The sequence below is a fragment of the Aphis gossypii genome, chromosome X (assembly GCF_020184175.1).
Source record: "Aphis gossypii isolate Hap1 chromosome X, ASM2018417v2, whole genome shotgun sequence".
NCBI classification, from domain to species: domain Eukaryota; kingdom Metazoa; phylum Arthropoda; class Insecta; order Hemiptera; family Aphididae; genus Aphis; species Aphis gossypii.
The window spans coordinates 24,850,543-24,872,277 of NC_065533.1; the positions used below are offsets into that span (position 1 = coordinate 24,850,543).

The 21,735-nt window shown below is 28.7% G+C and overlaps 1 protein-coding gene across 3 annotated transcripts in view; it reads left to right on the forward strand.

Moving 5' to 3' along the window:
- Positions 1 to 21,303, forward strand: part of LOC114124524 (scavenger receptor class B member 1-like) — an 86,307-nt gene extending 65,004 nt beyond the window's left edge. For 2 of the 3 annotated variants that reach the window (XM_050206195.1, XM_027987804.2), the window contains exons 5-10: positions 33 to 233; positions 3,389 to 3,525; positions 5,543 to 5,817; positions 6,935 to 7,053; positions 8,625 to 8,750; positions 18,453 to 21,303. In XM_050206195.1, the coding sequence (XP_050062152.1) occupies positions 33 to 233; positions 3,389 to 3,525; positions 5,543 to 5,817; positions 6,935 to 7,053; positions 8,625 to 8,750; positions 18,453 to 18,878 (1,284 nt within the window). In that variant the 3' untranslated portion in view covers positions 18,879 to 21,303. The remainder of the gene's footprint in view (positions 1 to 32; positions 234 to 3,388; positions 3,526 to 5,542; positions 5,818 to 6,934; positions 7,054 to 8,624; positions 8,751 to 18,452) is intronic. The other variant, XM_050206196.1, reaches the window with a different exon arrangement.
- The last annotated feature ends 432 nt before the right edge of the window (positions 21,304 to 21,735 follow it).

Below are 21,735 nucleotides of genomic sequence, written 5' to 3' on the forward strand. Positions count from 1 at the left end.
CTACTATCGTATATATTTATGTTTCAATATAGGGATTCAGTTCGATGCTCCGGAGTTCACCGATGTTCGTAAACGTAGTGTTCAATTCGTTGGTCGAATACCAGGACTCACAGCCGATACTCAATCTGTCTGTACACGAATTCCTTTGGGGATACGACGACAGGTTAGTGAAGATGGCCAGCACTGTGCTACCCACATGGATCAATTTTTCAAAATTTGGGCTACTCGATCGGGTAATTATTATTGGTTATAGTTGATACTTCTATTATATTACCATATACATATAATATTTTAAACTTTAACGTCGGTCGCCCAAAATAATAAATTATTATCTCCGAATAAATCGGTGTGTTTTTTAATTTTTTAATCAAGCGCATGTATAAAAGTGTATAATTTATATTTAAAGGACATATTATGTTGTCTCGCATATTATTATCTTATTTCCGCCTTACATGTTAAGTACGTTACGTAGACAATTTTATTTTAATAAAATATAGCTAAATGTGTGGCGTTGAACGTAAATTTGCAATGTTATACGCATACGCAATTGTAAGACGGAAACAATGCCGGTGAGACGTCTTTTTAATAGTTTAAATATAAAATAAGTTAAAAACTTTAAAACTCAGGATTTATTTTTAATGAATTGGTAGCTTACAAATGGAAAAAAAAAAGGTATTCTTTTTAATATCTTGATAACAGTTCAGTAAAAATTTAAATTATAGAAATAATCCGATAGCGCATCCTCTTTAGGTAAGATAGTAATATCTTCTGATTTTAAAGTGGGCACATTAGGTTTTCTAAGAAAATCACTAAAAAAATTATTAACTTACTTACCTAAAATCCTGTTGATAATTTAATCTCAAGATTAAACCAATTTTTCAATTTATTTTCGATAGATATGATGAGTTCTTCTTAAATTTTAATTTATTATAATAATATTGATGTGAAAAAAAAAACAAAACAATACAATAAACAATTTAAAATTAAATTACCAATTTCAAATAAGTATCAATATTAAATTATTTTAAAGTATATAAATTATTATAATTCCGTAAAAAATAGTTGACAGTGGTCATTGGAACTATTTTAATAGCCTTGATCAGATCATAAAAAACTTGTTTTTTTTTAATCTGATATTTTACAGTACATTATACAAATTGGTTGTCAAATATGTGTATTTAATAAATAAATTAAATTAGCTAAGTAGTAATAATAAATTAAAATTACTTTTGATACGTATTTTTGTTTTGTTTTTACAGTGTGCATTTTTATTTTATTTTATTTTATTTTTTGTCATTTAAACATCAGTAAATCGTTTAAAAAAAATCTCAGAATTTATAATAATAATAATGAATGGATAACTATTATACATCTTTTTAAAGCGAATAATCATTTAAGTTTTGTTGCACATAAAGAATTATGATTTAAATTTTAAAGAATAATAAACAAAATTGTTTACATTACAAGTTTCAATTACGCCAGTGTGAAGATAGTCATTTATCAATAATTCAAAAATACTGCAGAAAGGTATCGTCAACGGTATTTTAGATATATGCTTGAAGCGACAAAACAAAACTTTTAAATTGTATTCATTCATATAAAAGCTACTCTTAGCGATAGCGCTATAACTATAAAATATTGTAATGATTTATCGTAGTCGCATTATTGCACTTCACCCGTACGAATTCTTCGGGTTGTTTTTTTTTTATTCTCGGTACTTATAGAATATATTTTTTAAAAGTTGTGAAATTTTCATTTTACTTTTTTCTCTTCTTCCTAACTCCGGATTACACGCGTACGGTTTTGATTTCAACATATTATTATAAAGACCGCGTCCCGCGTGAGTGCCTACTCGTCGTCTCCGCGCACACTTGAATGTGACCTGCAAATTTATACGTAGGTACATGTATAACCATCGCACACGCCAAGTCGCATAATTTTCACATAGTCTCGCGTATTTCGTATACATACGACGAGTGTTGTGGTATGATGCCATATGCATACAGAATGTAACAGAAATAATTGACACACGTAGAATGTTATTAACTGTAACTATATATTATTATGTGTAGAGTATAATACACTTTGTTTTAATCAACGTTTACATTTTTAATTTCTTAATAAAATTGTTGGGCGACGACCATAATGGTTAAATTGAAATATGAATATTGATCGAAATAAAACATATTATATAAAGGTTGTCGTCCGCAACCGATATTATGTGTATCAGTTATTTTTATTACACGCTGTATATAGGTAATATCACGATGGTGTCGCCTTTATAACAGCACTTCTACTCTTTTCGCGGTGTACTCGTATATTATATAAGACTACGGAAAAAGTGTATACAGCGTACCGAAGTGGATGAAAAACGTATCGAGATAAATATCGTAAAAATTTGGTGTACAAATCTACAATAACATCGCACGAGGTCTGAGTCAAATTTATTGTAACATTTCTAGGTTTATTGTTTTCGATAAAAAAATTATAGGCGCAGTATGTATTAAACTATGTTTTGTACGAAAGCTGAGTGTAAATAATAATTGACATGACCCATCTCACATATTATTATTAAATAAGAATATTATATTAGGTTAATCGAATTGTATTGTTTACTTATTAGTTATTATATTAATATGACGTGCACAGTATATAGTAACAGTGTAATACCGAAAAGTTAAATTGTTTTGTACCTAATGAAAACAATTAATAAAATGATTTAAGGTAAAATGTATAAAAATATTTAAGAAATAATGTTTTTTTTTTCAATTCCAAGTTTGGGGTTAGATAATTAATAAAAAATATTAATAAATACGAAAAGTAAATGAAAATTAATTTTACATATTGACCATATTGTATAATATATAGTTTATACACTTATTTTGGTTTTCAAGAATAATTGTATAATGTTAATACTTAATAGATTATTAGACCATTTTACGCATTTAAAGAGTATGTTTTAACAAACGCACTAAAATCTTAAAATGTTTGAAACACTAGATAGGTTTCCTACTTCAAAAAAAGGAGTTAGTTAAAATATAATTAAAATTAAGTTTTTTTTTCAATAAAATTTGTTAAGAGCAAATTCTGGTTTAGGAAAATAGAAAACTATTGTTCATTAATTTATTGGTTTTCTTTACTATGTTTAGACGAGCCTCTGTGCTCTGGAATGTATTGCTTTGCATACTTAGTATGAATACCTACAGCCTATATTAAGTATCTAGCTATAGTGACTACCTTTTGATATTTTTGTTTGCTTATTGGTTATTAAAATGTTGACATTGATTATGCCAATATATCATACTAATTGAGTATAAATAACATGTTTTATTTGTTATGAACCTATACATATTTATTGATTTGTACTGACAATTTTATATTTTATTAGATGTTGGATGAAGGAACCAATGTCATCACAATGGCTGTGCCATCGGAACGGCAAACAAAACGTCCCTATACAATAGATAACTTCAATGGATCACCGATTTTACACCAATGGGCCAATGCCGATGCACCTAATGAGATGTAAGCATATTACTATGTCGGTTGACGGTCGTCGAGACATCAATATTGGTTCCTACACCACCAAGTTTAAATATAAAAAAAGTTTCACGTATAAATTTCATCTGTCACGATCTTTATCGTCATCGACCAAGAATTTCATCATTCATATTTTAGCCTTAACAAATGCTGCTCGATTGTGCTACAAAGTATAATTTTGTTACTTAAATGAGTAATGAGGGCGTAGGGGTTTGTTAATAAAAAACTTTTTTCAAAAAAAAAAAACATAAAAAAAAAACCTTTCCATACATTTTTAGTCGTCTATGGGAATTAGTTTCAACGTCGAATAATATATTATTATATTGTACTTTATAATGTTTAGAACAATAATGATTCAACCGAAATGAGTGAAAAGCTTTTTTGACACATTTGATATTTGAATTCGTGCTTACCAGTGATATTTAAAGAGTATTTGATTATTAATAATTGTGGTACACATGATATTAAAATTAAAATTTTTATAAAATATTAATACAGACGTATTATAATATAGATGTAGTGCATGAAATGTTTTATAATTTTAGATTGAGTCCAATGAAAATTCTGCGTTTCATAATAATTGGAGATAATATAAATTAGGTATATCGGGATATTAATATAAATGTCGCCGAACGATGGTCATACAAATTTTGAAAACACGTACAAAAATTCATGCAAATTAAGCCCATAATTTTTGTTTTATAACGAGAAATCTAAGATCGTACAAATTATGAAAATAGTCAACAAATGCATATAAATTACATAATAAATATTGGTAAAGAAAATTTTCAAAAATTTGAAATGGGTGGGGTTGAGGTGATATGCGTTAGACAAATATTTTTCTTTTAGAAAGATTTGAATAAAAAAGTTGTTGTAAGCTCAAAAAATATATTTTATTTAAAAAACTAAGCCTTAGTGCCTAATTCTATCAAAGTGACATCTATAAATGCACTAGTGCATAATAAGGATAAAAAAAAAAAAAATTAAGGTATAAAAATAAACACAAACTTTTTTTGTTTAACTTAAAGTGGGAGGTAGTTCATTTTTTTAAATGAGTTGAGATAACTTTACATTTTATTAAATCACGTGTATATTCCATTCAAACGCACAGTTTGATCCTTTCACATTATAAATGTTCGTGTGTCGCGTAATTTGGTAGTTTAAATTAGTAAAGTAGGTATTGTCATTTACAATTTTCCGTGTACAAAAACTTGTGAAAGCTCATCATATGATAATCATTTGGTTAATTTTTAAATACTAGATGTTGGATCGAGTTCCATTCCAAAATTTTACTAAATTATCTACGTTTAAACTCTAAATTATGTCTACACGGTATCAACAAATTAATTTTATTATATTTGCAATACTTTATTATTTATGCTTTTAGCATTTTATGAATTTTTGTGCTTACGATGTTATGTATTATTTACTATATTTATTGTTATATATATATGTTTAATAAAAGTTAAAATATGGATTAATAGTAAAAGAAAGGAATATATTTTATACTACCTATATTAATTGTACCTACGTATGTTTTAAATTGGCTATGACTTTAACTAAATTGGTAAGTAGCCTACTTTTTAACAACTAGATGTGTTAATTTTTTCTTAAGGTTTTTTATATCAACATATTTCTTAAAAAAAAAAAAAAAAAAAAAAAATGAAATCACATTTTACAAATTGAATGGGAATAAATTCAATATTTGAATAGATTTTTTGAACATTAAATTTCAGTCAGTTCCTTGATTCTTCAAACCTACTTTAAGTATAAAAAAAGAAAATAAATTTAAGTATAAAATACCTTATGTAAACTAATTTTACTATTTATTTGTCCGTGGGAGTCTTTCTCGACATATTATACTCGTAATTATAATTGTATGAATTTAGTTGTATTTGATTGGTATAGTTATTATGTGGGAATATGGTATACAAGACGTACCTATAATGTTAATTATCAAATGTTAAATTGAATGTGTTTCCTTTTTATTTTTTTTTCGTAGGAATAAGTGTTCATTGAATGCATCATCGGAAGGATTACTATTTCCAAGGCACTTGACCAAAGACATGAATTTTCCAATTTACCGAAAAGCCTTCTGCAGAACATTGCCGCTGACTTATAATTCTACCAGCGATATGCCCGTTGGGTATCCCACTGTTTATTTATACAAATTTTTGCCCGATGTTTTTAATTCTTCTCTGGATGATAATAAATGTTATTGTCCGAAAGATGGGTGCTTGCCACCCGGACTGTCCGACATATCGCCGTGCTACTACAGTAAGTGAAAAATTTCGTACGGATCTTATTGCATTATCATTTTAATTAGTTAATTATAATATTATTATTAATATTACAAAGTATACAATACTATATTATTGTATGCTATAATTAGCATTAATATTTAGTGGCGTAACTTCAAAATTTGGGATCGAGAGCTAAATTTTCAACGGTCTCTTCTCAGCCAGACATTATACGTTGTACGGTATGAGGGGAGGTGCATCTTACTAAAATTTATTTTATACATTTTTTAAGAATATTGTAGCATATTTTACTAATTAAAAATTTGTATAATAATGTATAATTTTAAATTATTAAAAGAAAAACAATGTATTATTTCGGGTCCCTTGAGCAAACGGGCTCGGGTCCACCTGTACTCTCTCATCTCTCTTAATTACGTCACTGTTAATATTTCTTATTTTGGTTAAATATTAAATACGTAATTTATATATTATATAATATATAATTATAATAATGTTAATTAGAAATGTTTGTTGTGATATTTAACATTACTGCATTAGTAAACAGGTACGTATATATTATTATTCAACATTTTTTTTTGTGTGGGGGAGGGTAAACGTGGTTCATTTTAATACGTATACAGCAAGACGTTTATTGCAAAAAATCACTTTCACTCTATTAAAATATACTTAATAATGTTCGTGAAATTTCGAAAGGAGTTGAACCCTCTGTGTACACGGCGGTTGGTAAGTATGTCGTAGCTTTATTTTTGATGGTATAATAACATATTTTATTGTTCATGGTATCCATTAAAGCTTTTCGTTTGTATTTAAAATTGATAAAGAACAAAAAAGAGCTTTATGAAAACATGATTGGTCATATATTATTATGATATACCATTTAAGGCAATGCATTATTAATACATTTTTCCGTCAATTTGTCATTTAGGTTATAATTTATTAATGATTCAATGTTGAAATTTTCAAAGTAGGAGAGAGGAAATTATATATTAAAAGCGTAACGTTTATATTTTATTGTTGTTTCCGCCGGGGCCAAATCAATGCATTATTGCAAAGTTCCTTATTATTACGATCTTGACGTTTTATTATTTTTATGTATTTTACTCGCCGATTAAATTCTGTGAATTACCTTACAGATATACCGGTGGCAGTGTCGTTTCCACATTTTTACGGCGGCGACCCAGCGTTGGTGGACAATGTCAATGGAATTGCTCCCAACATGGAAAAACATCAATCCGTAGTTGCCGTACAACCGGTAATGAACGATTTTAATACGATGTTGTTTATTACACCATTTAAGAACGTCCGTTTAGAGTAGAACCTTAGTGAAAAGTGTCCCTGGCTATAATATATTATTATAAAATCATCTGCGAAGGATTTATAGATAGGAACTATCCACCAGTTGTCATGCAGGTCTGGAGGCATATCTGTCGTATGCATTATACGGTACCATTTACGATCTACTTATTGAAATAAGAGCCGATCAGTTCCATTCGATGGGGGCTGATGATCTTAGATTAAGCTCTCCAAGTGATGAAATAATTATACGGTGCAGTCAAACATCGGATTATTGCGTGACTTGAGAGTACCTACTTCCACCCAGGTGGAAATGTAAACTAAAATATAAATTTTGCATTAGTTTTACAGCGATGTATTATAAAATACTGAATGAACCACCAGTTTGAAATAAATGAGGTATAATTTAAGTTTAAAATAATAAATTAATATCAAACTTGAATTAACATAGTTAATTAAACGTAGATACCTCCTCCTACCTACTCTTATTTTGAATAATTCAATAACTAACAATTGTTAATGATTTTTGAATAAATGACTGTTTGATATAATTTTTAGGCTCGCAATAAAATGAACCTTTAAAACATCGCGAGTTTATTTTGTAAAATATAAGTAAAAATGAAAAATGTCCAACAACGCGTGACGTTTGGGTCATTTTTTTTTATTGAAAAAAACACGAGTTTACTGTAAATCATCCTCCAGGGACTTTTTCTCATACTAACGAATGTCAAATAATAATCATGGCGCTAGTTCACAAATAGTTTGCGTCCAACTACACTTTATTCGAGTTACTTTCATGACTTTGCGGACTTATTAACTTGCATCGTGTAAATATATTATATACATATTGAAATTGCCGACATAATATTTTCGGTATAAGGTCAACCGGGACTATTCCATTATCCCGATAACTTCACTAGACACCTAATCAAAATAGTTAATACAATAATAAATTTAATTTTTTCTCAACGTAATTTACAATTAATTATTATTATTATGTATTTGTTTTAATAACCTCGCTATAGAAATCGGCATGACCGGTTTGAATCACCCGTACGTTGACACTCTATGGGTACAATTATTATATTATATTTTATACAACCGCAGACTCGTCTTTTAAACAGAAAAATACATCAAACGCATGTCATTGTTTAAAAAATGTTTCGTTTTTTTTTTTTATTTTAACAATCCATAATGTTTTTTTTTTGTTCGAATTAAAAATTTGCGTCATTATAACCGGAAATAAAAAAAATCATTCGATCGTTCAGATACAATTTTTTGTGTTTGTACCCGGAATGCAAAAAAAAAATATATATCTATTGAAATAATTATTCCTAAAAGGTCAAATAATAATAATAATAATAATAATAATAGTAATAAAACAGCCATCGGTAAAACAAAAGGTTCTAAACCCGACATATTTAATACTATGGAAACAATGGACAATTCTTATTAACCACACTAAACTGTGTTTAAACGATTATCTATATTATTGTAAATTATTGGCTGACGGTGTTTTTATTTCCTCAGGATCTTGGTATACCGCTGGCCGTGGACATTAAAATCCAGTTGAACCTAATCATAAAGGCCACGAGGTATGTGAAACGTGCCAAGAAGTTCAACGGATTGACGTTGCCGATATGTTGGTTGCATTTGGTAAGATTTATCACTCATTACGGTAATGTTTTGGGGCTAGGAGAGAAGGCAGCTAGTATTTAAGTAAACCATAATAACATAATCAGTTACCTAATATTGATTGATTGTGTTATTGGTCTAGAAACATTGCACCCACTTCGATAATCCATTATGATATCAACTGACGGTTATGATGGAATTTTCGTTTATTTTATTCTCTTAAAAACTAAAGTATTTCGCGAAGGTAATCGTGGAAAAATATACGGGGCAAAATAATACAACAAAATAAAAATCAGGTTACGTCGTGGTAATTTCTTTTCTTTTTTACAACAATAAAACCCTGCGTGAATGACACCAGTCTCGTTTGTATACAGTTATTTTTTTTTTTTAGTAGGCACCGTGTTTTAATACTCTAATACCCTAACCGACCGACAAATCTATAAAATTACCATAATAATAATAATAAAACATAAAACTTGCACTAATGTAGGTTTTGACTTTTAAGTATGCCGCCTCATTGAGCAGTCCTTTATAATGGATATTATGATACATTTAAATTCAATGATAAATAATTATACGTAATTACACGAAAAACGATTCTGAAAGCTGATGATGAAATGCTGTATGGAACAAATTATTCCTAAGGATATATTATTATAGTATATTTAAATTATTATTACTGGTTTATTTTTATTTTTTTTTATCAATAATATTACATGATCTCATAACAGGTCGATCTAGATTCTAATTAATAGTTTTTGACAAAAAAAATCGCATAGGTATATTAGGTATCTTTACTATTATAATTTATTTTTAACTGACATAAATTATTATTGTTATTAAATGATTATTATACTTTTAATACATTTTTAATAACGGTTAATCAATAATCTATTCCATAGTATAAATATAAAAATATTATAAATATTTGTTTAAAAATGCGATTACGTAAAAATCACTAAACAACTGTGAAGTATGGTTTCGATATTTTATAAAAAAATCTCTAAGAAAAACTTTTAGGTTCCGTGTATTACATTTATAAAACTAGTTTAGCATTTTAAAAATAAACGTCTGTAAATACCAAAAAAAGAATAAAAATATTTTGAATATTATATTGTGTCTATAAAATACTTAGGTACGTTCATTTTTAACGAAAATGTCAAGTCTATATAATATATATAGTTGGTAGTTTTTTTTTTGAATCTCAACAAACAAACAAAATTGATTTTGTCAAAAACTCAATGTTGTTTATTTATTGTTATTTTCTGCTACTTTTTGTTAGTATTTTTTTTCGATTTCAAAGCACAAACAAATTGTCTAATCTAAAACTTAATGATGATCACATACACATAAAAAAAAAAAAAAAAAAATTAAAAAAAACATTGTCGTAAAACCATACTTTGCCCGATTAGCTCAAAACCCAAGATTAAATTATTCCAAACAAAATATATGAATTCAATAATTATTTCATGAAATTACGTATTCAATAAATAAATTATCAAAATATTCTATTTTTTTTCAATTCAAAACATATATTACAGTGGTATTCTTATACAAATACACGGTCACATGGTCTGATACTATAAAAATAAAAATAATTTCGCTTACAGTATGACCAAATATACTAGTATTTGAATTGAATATAATCAAAATACAAGTTATTTCACTTTAGAATGAAAACATTTTTGTAACGAGGGGTAGTCATTCGATTTTAACAACGGTACAAAAGTTAAGGGATAAAAAAAAACATCACGGATAAACCGTACATAGATTCATCTTGACAGTACATTATTTTTTTTTTTCATTTTTCTTGCGACCATATTCTTTTATATTTTATTATATAAATTGTGATAATGTATGTGTATAAATACACAGTGTAGTGTTCACAGCGAAGCGTCAAAAAACTGAATCGATATTGTGACTACAAAAATTCATCGTTTCATATTTTTTTCTTATTCCGAAAAGTTATTGTAATGGCTATGTGCCCTTTGTTTATAATATTATTATACTATATCACTTATAGTTTTAATTATTAACGAATGAGGTACGCGTTACCCAATCGATAATAATATATAATAATTATTTCTAAAACGCCTTGACTGAGGCACGTGCAATTAACATCATTGCAGGTATAGGTGGTATACAAACTTTTGGCGTAAGTACGTGCCGGTGTGTTATGGTAAACACACGCACGTAATAATAAAGCGCTAGCTATATACATACCTATATACGCATACGAATATTCGCACTTAATAGAGTTATTAATTTTTGAGTGATTCGTTTCAAATGAAATTGATTATCATCAGCTCATTTGCATAGCCCGGTCGGTGCAATTAAGTAATATTACGCGTGTACCTAATATACTGGTTTTGTTTTTTTATTTTTTCGACGTTCATCAATGGCTGACACGTATGCATAAATTAAAACGATCCAAGGCTCGTTCTTCTTATTAGCGACGAAAACGCTCGGGGCGCATTGTCCGCAATTTGTCTGATAAATGATACGTCGATTAGTGCGAATAACGATTTATCTAATTTAAAACAATATACTACATCAATAAGCCATTTATAATAAATTCAATAACGATTCGATATTCGCCGGGGCGACGGCGGTAATAACGAAATTGTAGGTTGCGCAATTATAATGCACGCATTATAATGGTAGCGAGCAGGAGCACTTCATAAGCGAAAACATAAATCCTGTCGTTCGCGTGGCCCGTCAATTCGCACTAAACGGCGTACGCGGTAAAAAAATCAGAGTAATGTGAACAGTGAAGATTTACTTTGTTTCGTTGAAACGAAAAATGCGTAATAGGACGGACGACGCGCATAATACACTATTTTCATATAATATTGTGTGAATGTAAATACGCTAGTGGCTTATAAAAATAGTAAACATAATATTATCATATCGTGTTTCAATATTGAGCGGTGCATGATACCATCGCGCCGCGTACCTACTTTAAAATGTAATTTGTTATAACGCCATCATATAGTCTATAACGTAATATAATATTTATAGCAGAAAATTGCTTCCAGCTAACCCCCTAAGTAGGTATAATATGGAAATAAATACGAAATAATACAAGTTCGCGTTTTCACCTTGAAGAACGAAAAACACCGTCAAAACTTTTCCAACAAAATAAATCTTAAATAAACAACATAGAATAAACACTGACCTAGGTATACGGTTTTAAAAATCCGATCAATATCTTGTCCACCTCTGCAAAAAAAAAGAGTCTATTGTGACACCATTTATACGTCTAGTTACAACTTATGGATCATCAATCGAAATTCGCTGATTAAACTACTGTAAGGATTTCGGGTTCGTTAAAAACATCAAAAATAATAAAAACTCGTTCATAAATGTCTTGTCAAAACCTCAAAAATTATATTTCATGCAGTTTTAATGAATAGAAAACATTAATGGGTCCGTGATTATTGACGGTTATAAATATAAACCGATTTTTAATATTATTTGTATTTATTATTTTAAGTAATTATAATACTATAATAAACAAGGATTTTTAAAAAAATATTCAAGGATGAGCATTAACAAGTTAATATATATGAGAAGTTATGATGATTTTAACTCATTGGCTTAAAATATTTCATAATTTAAATTGACTTATGTTTTTATGTCAACTTAAAATAAATAATCAATTATTTTAATATTTACGTATTAAATTATCTATTAAATTAATAGAAAAAATAGGAAGCTATAAAATACTAGTTATCCACTAAATTTCTTAAATTAGAAAATATCATTAACTTGTCTAATGTCTAGCCTTGGAAATATTTCACTGAAAATGTATTATTTAATTTCATTGGTATAAGGCAAATCTAGAAAAGAAAATCTTAGGTCAATCTTAAAAAAAAAAAACACATTGAGAGCCTTTTTTTATCAGAACACTCCAAAATACAATAATTGTAAATACAACCCACGGCATATTTCAGTACGTAAAAAATAGCATGTACGTGTATGACTATAATTGTATGTTTATCGAGTCAATGGTCTTATATTATAACGTTTAATAAAAGATTTTCTGATATCGAAAGGGGGGAAAAATAATAACAATGATTATCGAGTCTAATAAATCTTCGATAAATGATGATGTTACTCGTATGATTCAACGATCTGTTGATCGTTCTTTCAATGTCATTCAACTCGATTCAAATTGTTGTTTATACGGCCTTCGGTGTTAACTTGAGAGAGATAGACAAAACTAACAGGCAGCCTATGGGCGTGAGAAAGAAAGACAATAATCTTACCTACCAGACCGACATAAAATTCGGAAATGGAAAAAAAATATCGAAATCCGTAAAGAGGTCAGCGAGTTGTCGAACACTATAATTCAGCAAGTACATAAATAATTAAATATTTATTTATTTGAAAGTTAGTAGGAGGTATTGTGGTTTAATCAAAAATCATACAATACACAAATACGCATTTTCATATTGTTTGCTAATTGTGATGCAAAAAAAATAACACATGTACACCACACACATGTCCAATGCATTTCCGAATCCTGTTTGTATTAGTTATTGGTTATTCTTTAAAACCTTCATTCCAAATATTCTTATGCATTAATAGGATGATTATTTTAACAATAAACATAAATTATCATAATTTATTTAAAATATTATATAATCTTAAAAAACATACGATATTTTTTACAATATTTTAGCATTATTAATAATTATGTTTATATACAAAAACAATACATTTGAAAAATTCAGTTGTTAAACTTAAATTTTAAATGTGTATATTTGAGTAGTACTTTTTCTCTTTAGTTTTGATTAGCAAAATATAACTTTTTAATTACTCGTTTGAAATTTAATTTGTATTTATCAGAATTTTGAAACATGCTTATTGAATATAATTTTGAAAATATGCTCATTTTCAAAAAAAGTCATAGAAATTATAATCTAGTAACTAAAAATTATGCAACCCAAAATTCTTTAAACAATATTAATACTTTTTTAAATAATAAATGTTAATTGTTAAAAAGAATCATCTAGTTTAATATACTACAGCCTTTAAATTTGTGAATGTTTTATTACATTTTTTAACAAAAAAAACGAAAATTTTTTTTACGTTTTCACAGTACGGGCTATTGCTTTTTAATAATCGTTATGTTATTTGCAACTGAGCTATAGAAGGATTTTTCACAATGTGTAATATAATATAGTATCGTATAAGTATGTAACACCTTAATAATATAAATATACCTATTATTATTTTAGTCTCGTCAACGCAGGCGGTGGTGAGACAAATTAACGACGACGATTATTCAAGATCCGTTTCACGACTGAGTTCTTGTAGCTAATTTTAATTTTAATTTATTCGTGTGCAAATAACCGTTGATATAAACGTATACAGTAGTAAGACAATATTATTATGTTATCCTCCAAAACGTAAAACGTGAAAAGTTAAATGTCGACTACTTAGACGTGAAAGAAATAAACTCTTCAAATAATCTATCGGAACCAAAATAGTGCTATCGCGATATTCTATATAGGTACAGTGTATATTATACGTACACGTTATTCGATGAATCGATATCAGAAAAACGACGATTCGACGAGGTTGTGCGTGCGTATAGTGTATGTAAACTTTGTATGTAGGAGGAACATAATATTATTATATTATATGTGGCATTTGTCCGCAGCATATGGAGGCACGTAGTTTTCCTTGACATTCGGCCGTCGGATATTGTCGTAGGTACGGATAAATATCAATAATAATAATAATAATAATAACGATAATAATTTTTAAACGTTGTTTATTTTATATTACATTATTGTTAAACCCGCCATATCGATCGAGGAATATGATGTTGTATAGGAATTTCTATAGCACGGAGTCAAGGATGGGAAATATAAATACACGAGAAAACGAAACACCATTAAACCATTATCGACGGTCGTGTGTGTGTGTGTGTGTGTGTGTGCAAACTCAGATAATATAACAATCCGATAATTGTACATACGCGTACTTCCCGCAATACATAATATCTCAAACATCGCCAAAATATGTTTAAGTCTGACTAAACCGGAACAGGAAGATGCAACAACATATTTGGGTTCGGGCGATTTACTAGGCGTTCCGATATGCGTTTATACATATTATTATTATTATTGTGTAATTATCATAATAATATCATGTAAGTGCCGATGTGATTCCCTTATTTTCTCGTAAATCATACGACGTAACAAAATTACTTTAAAGTAGGTAGGTAAATTGGGAATCACGTGCACAAAATAATAAATAATGATAAACCGTGATTTTCTTTTATCGCTGTAATAATCTTAATGTCATAGAATGTACAATCGTTTTATCGGTAAATTTAAAATTCGCCTTTTGCATTTTTTTAACGGTGCTTTAAAATTATGACTTTAAAGTTATAAAATACATTACGTTATAACGGAAAAAATTTAACAATTTAAAGAAAAAAATATATATACAATTCAGTATGAACACGATTTAAAATAATTAATGATAAATAATACACATACAATATGTAAATTAAAAAAAGTAATAACTGATGATAAATGGCGTTATTAAAAATAATGTTTGTGTTTTTTTTTACGTACATCCATGTCAAATATCATTATTTCAATAAACATTTTTTACCTTGTATGATTAATTCTAATTCAGTTAAATTTTATGAGCATTAGTTAATATTTTTCGAAATAATTTATTGTTTTTTTTCTTATTAAATATTAACTCTTACTATTTTTCATATTTCTGTAATTAGACTAATTCTAGATAAAAATTTTTATCACTAGTAAAAATTTCAAAAACGTAAAAACGATATGTGTTTTTATAATTTAAACTATTTTTAAAGCCATTATAACCCAAAATTTTAGAAAAATATGAATGTTTTAATTTTTTTTTGTTTTTAAAAATTGAAAATAAACATATACCTATACAATAATAATAATAATAATAATAAAATATACATCGTTTAAAAGTAAACAACTATCCGGATATTATGAAAATTTTAACAATAAAAATAATTAAAATAAATTGATTCAATGTCGATATATTTTATTTAAATCTATTGGAAAGTTACTAAAATGTAATATATCTTAGAACATATTTATATGTTTGGTCAAAATGTACAACTTAAGTAACACCGTAAATACCTCCATATCTCACAAATCACAAACACTCGTTAGGCACCAACTAAAATAGCTGTAAGAGATATAGGTACTAATTAATAATTGGTATACGTTTAATATTTTAAATCTGGATAAATTATTTACATTTATAATATAGGTCCATATTGAAACAGTCGCTGTAACATTTACTGAAACTACCTAGAGATTTTATTAATTATCTCCGACAATTTTTTTTTCGTCTCATTGTAAAAGTGAGTTTAAGAGCCTAATATGATACTTGGCGGGTTTATAAAATGTTTTAGTGGAATCGATAAAAAAAAAAAAAGAAATTGTTTTTTTCCTTATACACCTTCACGCGTCAAAAACGTCAAACTGAATACCGTCAAATCAGCACGAATTAATCAGTATTCTATCTACATTTTAACGCTTCGCGTTTATAGAACAAGCAAATATAAATGTTGACCGTTCGCATGCAATCAAACTAAGTTTCTTACGGGAATCATTATTGACGTAACGACTTGTATTATACACAGTGCTTAAAATGGGAGACTGTACATGAATTAGAATAATTTTATTATGCTCGCCACAGCAAAGCGTCAAACGTTATCCGAACTAGTTGGGGTACAAGGATGTTCGATAATAATCAAAGTTGTCTGACAAGTGGGTCATAAGTGAATATAAAATTGAATAAATTAATGTCGTTAATTATACATATTTGAATTTAAAAACATTTAATTATGTATTATTCTCACTATATTATAATATTCGTTAAATTATTGTTTTTGTTTTCCATGACTTTCGTGACCTAAGGTTTAGAATGTCTGAAAAGGTATGATGACATATACCTACTTTATTATAGTTCGTCATATCGTATGCTCAGAAACCAAATATTCAAAATGACCGACATCTTGATTTGAGATCATAATACAACATCGAAATGTATTATAAAGAATTTAAATTATTATTTTTTTTTAAAATATAGATATTATTTATTTTGAAATATTTAAAGTATTAGAAATAGTATTCATTATACGTAATTATTAAAGACCGGATTTATATTCTCTAAAAAATCTTCAAGTACTCTCATTATATTCTCTTAAAAATCTTAAAAATATGCAAAAATAATCAGAAAATATCAATATATGCTTTAATATGCATTTTTACAATTTTTTTTTTTTAAACATTCAACATTCACAATAACAATATAGGTATATAATATATATATATGAAAAAAAAACAATTTTTCATTTGGTGTATGCAATGGCAAATATTTACTTTCTGAAGAATAAAAAATAGAAACTTGAAATACTATTTAAATTTTATTATAAAATTAACAAATAATAATATATTTTTTTGTCACAATGATAAAAAAAAATAGTGTAAAATATGTTCAGAAGCAATTTTTCTGGTACCGTAATATTAAAATTAATAATAAATAAATATTTTTTCTCACAATTTACTAAATATTCTCAAATATGCAAAAAAAACTTTTTTCTACGAACTCAGAATTGAACGAATCGTCCACATATTTTACTCTCATAAGACGCATAGACCCAGTAACGATATGTAAAAACATATAAATCCGGTCTTTACTAATTATATATCGTGGCGAGTTATTTAAAGTTATTTTGGTAATGTGGTTCAAAGCGAAATGATGTGAATATGAACGAATTACCATTCTTATAATATGAATAGTAGAGTAGTATATTTTGGTTCTTGCTCTAACTTGAAAGCAAACAAAATCAATTTTATAATAGCATTGAGTTAAACTGTTAAAAAGACTATCTTTAAGTATCGAGGCTTCATACAAAAGTATATTTAAAACATTGTTGAAAAAGTAAAAGGGATTCGAAATAAACTTGGAACGAAGTAATTTTTTTCTAAAAAGATCTATTATTTTTCCAACGTACTCGTACTGATGGATGTAATTCTATGATAACGATTTTGAAAACAGATTTGGGTTCATTGACTGATCTTGTTTAGATCTTATTAAAAACTTTTAACAAAATTTGACTTTTAAAATGTATCAAAATATTTTTACGTTTCTTAAAAGAAATAAATACAAAAATGTTCGTATGATCTAAAGTAGTTAGTGCATGATATTAAAATACCAAAATTAGTTTCTTATGTAAAAATTGTATACATTAATAGGTCGATATGATGACATGTAAAATATTCAATGTATTTTTATATACATTATACATATTTCTATATATTATATTCAACCACCAAAACATTACCTAACAAAACTTAAAAATGGAGCGTTTTAAATGAACGATTGATTTTAATGCCGGCAAATGTTCTAATATATTATAATATAAGCATTCTAAAATTATGATTGTTATTATTGTGGTATTTATAAATCAATTGATTTAATTTTTAATTTTTTTTTTTTTTTTAAACTCGAACAACAATGGTTTTAGCTGCGTAAACAGTTTACGTTGAATCGGTATTAATTTAAATCAACTTTTTTTTAAAAAAAAAAAAAATGTTTTTACAATCACCTCCGTCCACATCGTGGCCCTTAAAACAATTTTTTTACATCTACATAATATTATCGACTTAACACTAACGTTCGCACGCTTCTCGTTTGCAGGAAGTGAAGAGCCTGCCGAGCTCGCTGAACGCGCTGCTCTACCTGTGCTTCAACGTCGGACCGGTACTCGTGAAGGCTGTAGTCGCACTGACGGCCTCCGTGGGATTTTTCCTGGTCGGCTTGGCCGTCAAACGGTTCGGCCGAGGTCAGCAGAAGCAGCAGCAGCATCCCGTCAACGGGTCCGCTGCCGGAGATCACGAGAACGGACGGGGCAGAGGATGCTGCGAAGACGACGACGACGACGACGACTACGAAGACCGCGGCGGCGGCGCAGAGTCCGGCGGGCTGATCGTCAAGTGCGGCGGGCCCGCGTCCGGACGGTACCGCGACAAATCGTACTTGCCGTTGAACCACGTCACCGTTCCCGGGTCGTCGTCGGTGGTCGTCGACTACGATCACTCGCAGGACTACGCGAGAGGCCGATGACGATGAGGCGTTATCGATTATTATTATATTTTTATTATTAATAACAGTGTGTATATACTGTGTATTCATACACTGCTACCTAAATTTACGTACATCGTTATAATGATATTATGCGCGTACCGTTGCCACACGCGCCCCTCGCTTATACACTCGAGTCATCCCTCGATTTATACCTTACATATTATATTTATTCGTAATTATTATTATTATTATTATCATTATTATTATTATTGTTATACCATATTGTATTATTGTGTACACATACCTACACGCATTCCGGGAGCCAGACGACAGTCGGGTTACCTATATAGCCGACCACTAAAACCTTTATATTATAATATAATATCAAATAGGTACATATCGTGTGTACAGATCGATCTGGCTGACGGACACGGTAAATCCAGTGCAGTCACGGTACCTATGTCATCTGCACTGTCCATATGCCCCCGTATAATCTTCAGTTCGATTTGGTACAGAAAACTATATAATATGAATCCGAAATAGTGGTACACGTCGATATATTATTACTGTGTACGAGTTGCCATAATATAAATTGTGTCGTGAATTCACGTTTGAAAATCAAAATGGGGAGGGTTTATTATTGAAGTCCTCCCTCTTAGAGCCTTCCCGGCGCCGCTTCGGGCGCATACAGCGCGTGTCCGTCTTAACGCGGTGGCCGATGTGGTTAAAATCGTATTACCTAAATAAAATACGCGTAACCGCGTAAGTATTAAGGTTTCGGGCATTTTTTTTTGTTTTTAAATGCTCCGTTATCTTGTTTTCTTTTCCACGTCATATGTCATATCATCATGAATTTTATACATCGTATTTCATCGTTTCCATCGTTTCCGCCCTGAACTCGTGCGATTTCAGTAATTTTGTTAGTATTTTTTTTTTTCACTTTTCTCCCAACAAAGTTCGTTTTTATTACTCCCTTGTATAAAGTGTTTTGCGTATCCATACTAGTATATGTTTCGACTAATTCAAACGCTACGCTCCACGACATAATATTATATATTTACGATTATGTCGCTTATTCGTACATACCATCATTCCCTATACGACTGCAGGAGCAGATAGCAATTATTTACACACAATTTATACACACGTAAATATATAATACGCGGTTTAATGAGACGTCGGGTGCCAAAACCGTAACTACAATATCGGAGAATTTCATCACGTTACCGCGCTGGTTTAATCCCCGACCTGACCTTTCGCGCGCTGTCCGACCTATCGACATATTATAATGTTGATTTTATAACGTTTATCAGCGAAATTAATTTTCTCAGTTTATTATATTATTGAGTTTGTTTATACTCGGGGTAAACTGTCGTACATAAAACGACCCTCCCCCTTCGGGTCGGGCGATCTAGGGAAAAACCCAGGAAATCGTTATGTGTCGGTAAAAAAATTCGGTAGAGCAATATTGAATCATAATATATATATTGGTAGGTGAGTACTGCTATTGATACACATAGATTTCGATATTAGATTCTATGACCGTATATATATGTTTTTCGATGAGATTAAGATTAAAGTGGGCGTGGAAACGACCTGAACCCCGCGTTGACACTGCAGTGACGTCGTCCCTATAATATAGATGTATATAATAATATATATACACACAAAATACACGCTTTCGTTTTTTTTTTTTTTTTTATTTATTTTTGGACTTTGACGATCGAATCCGCCTGCAAACGCTGAAATAATTCATTTCCGTTCCCGGGTATAAGGTATACATAATACATATATAGGTACTATAAATTCAATGGAATCACCTCCTCAAACGCATACTATACGGACGATCGAAGTTACACATGCCGAAAAAAAAAACTATTGATACATATTATATAAACGTATAATATACCAAATGCCCGTATAAACTTATACTTTGTTGAAGAATGTTTTCACGTAAGGAATTTATCGAAAAGTTCTGGAACATCACTTCCGCGCGTAATACTACCTCTGCATACACTATAAATGGTTAAGAAAAATTACGTTTCACTCGTTTACCTTGTATAATATATGATTTAAATATTTTATAAATATATTTAACACAATTCGTATGATCGTAATAATTGTAAAGCACTCGTGCTCGTTACTTACCACGAATTGAAATATATTTTTGTGGCAACTGCATTATTAAAAATTAATGTGCGTGTGTTTTTTTAAGTAGTATGAAATATTTGTGATAAATATATATATATATGTATAGTTGTTTTGTATATAAAAAAATATATTTTATTTGTATATATATATATTATGTATACATATACATATATTATATATACTGTATGATGTATGATTATATTCATTAAAAATTAAAACAAATAATTGTGTTGATTATAAAATAATTAGAGTTAACAAATTATTTTAAAAAAAAATCAGTTAATACCGACGTAATATTGTATACCTACTTAATTACTGTGTAATATGTGTTATGGTTTCCTTGTTGAACTTTATATAGATGTATTGTAAAATAAAATAAATACTTATATTTTCTGTTATATTGTATTACCTATATTGGTAAGCCATTATAATGTACGTTTTAAATGCAGTTTATTTATTTATTTTTTTTTGGTAAAACATTTTTTAAGATTAGCATTTATTTCTATACGTTCATATTACCTATGTTTTTTAATTACTTAGATAACTTTTGAAAAATATTTTTATATTCTCTATTCCATTTCATTTTATTGGATTTATTGAAAAATAAAACGATTTTGACATCCAAATCGAAACGTTTAAAACGAAGAAATTAGATTACGACTACAGACGGTTTTTCAATAATACTTCATTTGCACATACAATTAAGGAAAACGCAAATCCCTGTACGGTATAATACCACTATATA